This window comes from Cyprinodon variegatus, unplaced genomic scaffold (genome assembly GCF_000732505.1).
Source record: "Cyprinodon variegatus isolate N-32 unplaced genomic scaffold, C_variegatus-1.0 Scaffold82, whole genome shotgun sequence".
Taxonomy (NCBI): domain Eukaryota; kingdom Metazoa; phylum Chordata; class Actinopteri; order Cyprinodontiformes; family Cyprinodontidae; genus Cyprinodon; species Cyprinodon variegatus.
In genome coordinates, this window is record NW_015150535.1 from 766,999 (window position 1) to 770,453 (window position 3,455).

At 33.2% G+C, this 3,455-nt stretch overlaps 1 protein-coding gene across 1 annotated transcript in view; it reads left to right on the forward strand.

The window, feature by feature from the left end:
• The first annotated feature begins 677 nt into the window (after positions 1-677).
• Positions 678-3,455, forward strand: part of ehmt1 (euchromatic histone-lysine N-methyltransferase 1) — a 62,320-nt gene continuing 59,542 nt past the window's right edge. Inside the window, exon 1 of the mRNA XM_015373191.1 lies at positions 678-731. Coding sequence (XP_015228677.1) covers positions 711-731 — 21 coding nt within the window. The 5' untranslated portion in view covers positions 678-710. The remainder of the gene's footprint in view (positions 732-3,455) is intronic.

The following is a 3,455-nucleotide window of genomic DNA, read 5'->3' on the forward strand; positions in this document are numbered from 1 at the left end:
TTAATTCCTTATTTATTTAATGAATTACACATTTAATTAATTGTTTATCGCTGTATTTATTTATTTAATTGTGGCACTTTATATTAGTGACATGGTTTTAACTAATAAATGACACATTTATTTATTTAATTCCACATTTAATTAATTATTGACACATTTAATTATTTATTTAATGCTGTATTTATTTAATTAATTTTGGCACTTTTTATCCTCCATAAAAGACATGCAATATCAGTTGCATTAAAGAAAATGCCTATTCAAGCAATGTTGCTTATTTATATTCAAAGAATCTGGCAACCCTAGCTGTGCCAATTTTTTTCTTTTGTTTGATTTTATTTGTTAGTAATAAGTTTTTTTGTAACTATAAATATTTTTCGACAAACACATAAACTGATTGGGCTGGCAAGTCAAATCTGAATCATGATTTAACTGCAGATGAGGCCTCCCAAAATAAGTCCAGGAGCCACAATTGGCCCCCAAATTGCACTTTGGATATCCTTGAATTAAATTATGCCAATTTATTACCCTTACGTATCTGTTATCATCAGCTATCCAACTTAATTACTATTTTTTCTTCAAATGACCAACAGTAAATTTTTTATTTTTATTTTTTTTTGTTTTAATCGGTCTTATCTAAGGTGTGGTGTCACTGATTGCAAATCAATAGATGTGACATCATCGGTAGTGGGCGGAGCTAACGTCCAGGCACCATGGCTTCGGTAGAAACCGAGGTGAGTAAGAGAGCTCTTTCTACAATTAACATGTCTCAGTCGGCTGCTCTTCCTCTGCACTTATAGAGATAATTTCGTTTTCCTAAATTAGGGAAACGGACGATAGATGCGCAGGTTGCCAGTGTTTTGCCAGGGTTTCACCGCCAGCTTGTCGGTGCCAGCTCGCAGTCTTGTGCTTTTGTGCCGGAGGACAACTGAATTTGCAGGAAGATGCTGTGCCCCGGAACATGAATAATGTTGGCTGACGCGTTGCTCAGCTATCAGGCTAGGTTTATTTATACACGGTCCCGGTTGATGTCCCTATCCCTAAAGCTTTGGCCACCTTAAGCTGCTCGTAATAAAAATTACAGACGTTTATCTTGCATCATGAACCGACGTTATTCCCAGATTTTAGCTCAGTTTCCTTTCGGTGGCTAACCGGCGGGCTAATTAAGAATGCTGCTCTGCTAGCTAGCAGCGATGCTAGTTAGCAGACTGCTCTCTAACAAATCTAACCGCCAGAGTGGTTTGCATTGAAACGTGTATGCCTTAATAAAAAACACGTTAGAGTTTTATATTGATTTTTTTTTTGCCTGCTGCTGGTTTGAGAGTGTTGTCTTTACTGTGGGTAATAGCTCGGAAGCTAACCGATTAATGAATGCAGCTGTAGCAAGGCGCCAGCTATGAAATCTTTTATTTCTGTACGTTGTCATCGCTTAATCCCATTTTGAATAATTGGTTTCCTTTAACTTATCCTTATTTGCAAAGTGAAACGTGGATTCAATCATGTATTTATGCTCACTTAAGGTTTAAAAAAGTGTTAGGATTTTTCATATACTTTATTTTCATTTATATGAAATGTACCATTGCAAATAATAAAAAAGAACGCCTGCGATGATAAAGAAACTTTAAAGACAATTTAATGTCCAGGGATTATGTTTTGAGCTTCAGTTTTTGTTTTCTTTTTTATTTTAATAGATATTAATGTGTAATGCACGATCTTTGTCATCAGGGGGCGCTCAAACAGCATTCTGTTTTCAGTGTAGATTTACTTGTGCTGGAGCAATTTCCAGGTGACTTTAATGTGGTGTTAAACCTTTAACAAATTTGACAATTTCCAGTCTGATATGTTTATATTGTTTAGTCCTGAAACAATTAATCGGGTTAATTGACATTAATGGGTTATTTTAATAATTGTCAACTAATACAGTAACTGATTAATCATTAACAAGAGTATAGAGACTGTGAAATATGCCTTTAGCTGACAGAGGAACCCAAATGAAGCAGTAATTATATAAAAATTATAAAAAAGAAATAACATTTTGGGTTTAAGATAACATATTTTTTTTTTCATATTTCAATTCAATGCAAAAGCAATCTAGAAATTAGTACCAGTAATGTCTTAAGTGTATTTAGCCTTAATTTGAGTAGGTAAATAAAATAGTTTGCCAATAGAACAAGTGTTTTTACTCTTAAAATAAGATGATCAGATAACATGCACTTGAAATGAGACAATGCAATTGTTTTTTTTGTGTTTTGTTTTTTACTTCAAATATAAAATCGTCTTCTTCGATTGACAAAAACAAAATTCACTTATTTTAAGAAAACATTACCTATTTAGATTAAAATTTTTTGCAGTGTATGTTCTATCCAGAATGCCTCAAGTGGAAAAGTTAGTTTCACCTCGTTTAATTTCGTTAAAAAAATCTTTAAGGAACCTTTGGCTATCCGATTATTAATTGATTAATCAGAAATATAATTGACAGATAACCGATCTGCAAAAGAATCCTTAGTTGAAGCCCTAATTCTGACTGCATAGTAATTAAACTCCTTAATAATTTTATACATATAGCAATATGGTTAAGAATAAAATTGTGTTATTGCGTTCAGCATGTTTATAAAACGTTTAATAGCTGTGAACTACAAATGTTAATTCATTTCTGAGAGCTCTTAAAAACCAGAAAATGTTCTTTACATTTACAGATACATTGAATATTTAACATCAATAGATGTATAAAAGAGGGCTTTCTTTAAAACAGGCCCCCCAGTTATAAATTTGTGCTCATCTTCTGCAAGAAATACAGCAGATTCTCTGAAAAGAACCATGGAGACGTATGAAAAACAAGTAAAAAGTAAAAACAGCTCAATTTTTTCCTTCGAAGATGGGAAATAGCTTAAACTTTATTCTTCATAATTTTTAATGTTACTTTTGTTCATTGTAGGTATGAAGCAGGGACTTATTTTTAACCAGTGTTGCATTTACTGAATCCTTCATACTTATAGTTTTATTGATACTTAAAAGTTTTCACTTTACAAGCACAATTTGGTTGGTTTTTATGAACTTCTAATGGGACTCAAAAAGCAGGTTTTGTTGTGATTAGTCCTGCATTATATTAACGTTAGAGACGCAATGTCTGGCGCTTGCAACATCTCAGGGGCCTGCTTGGATTTTGTGCATATCTACCATTATATACCAAGTGTAATATACTGTAACTATCGATAATGCCCACACCTGGGGAAGATTTTTTGGGGATGAAAAGTTGAAGCTCATGAGATGAAGTAAAAAGGAGTCAGGCAATTTGGGTAATCAATATCATTACGGGTTTTAGCAATACTATAAAGAAAATATATATTTTCTAGGGGTGGAACGATTCACAAAATCCGCGGTTTCGTGGTCACGGTTTTCGGTTCGGTATATGTTGATTGTTACACCGAAATCCCATAAAAATTTATGAAATTAATGAA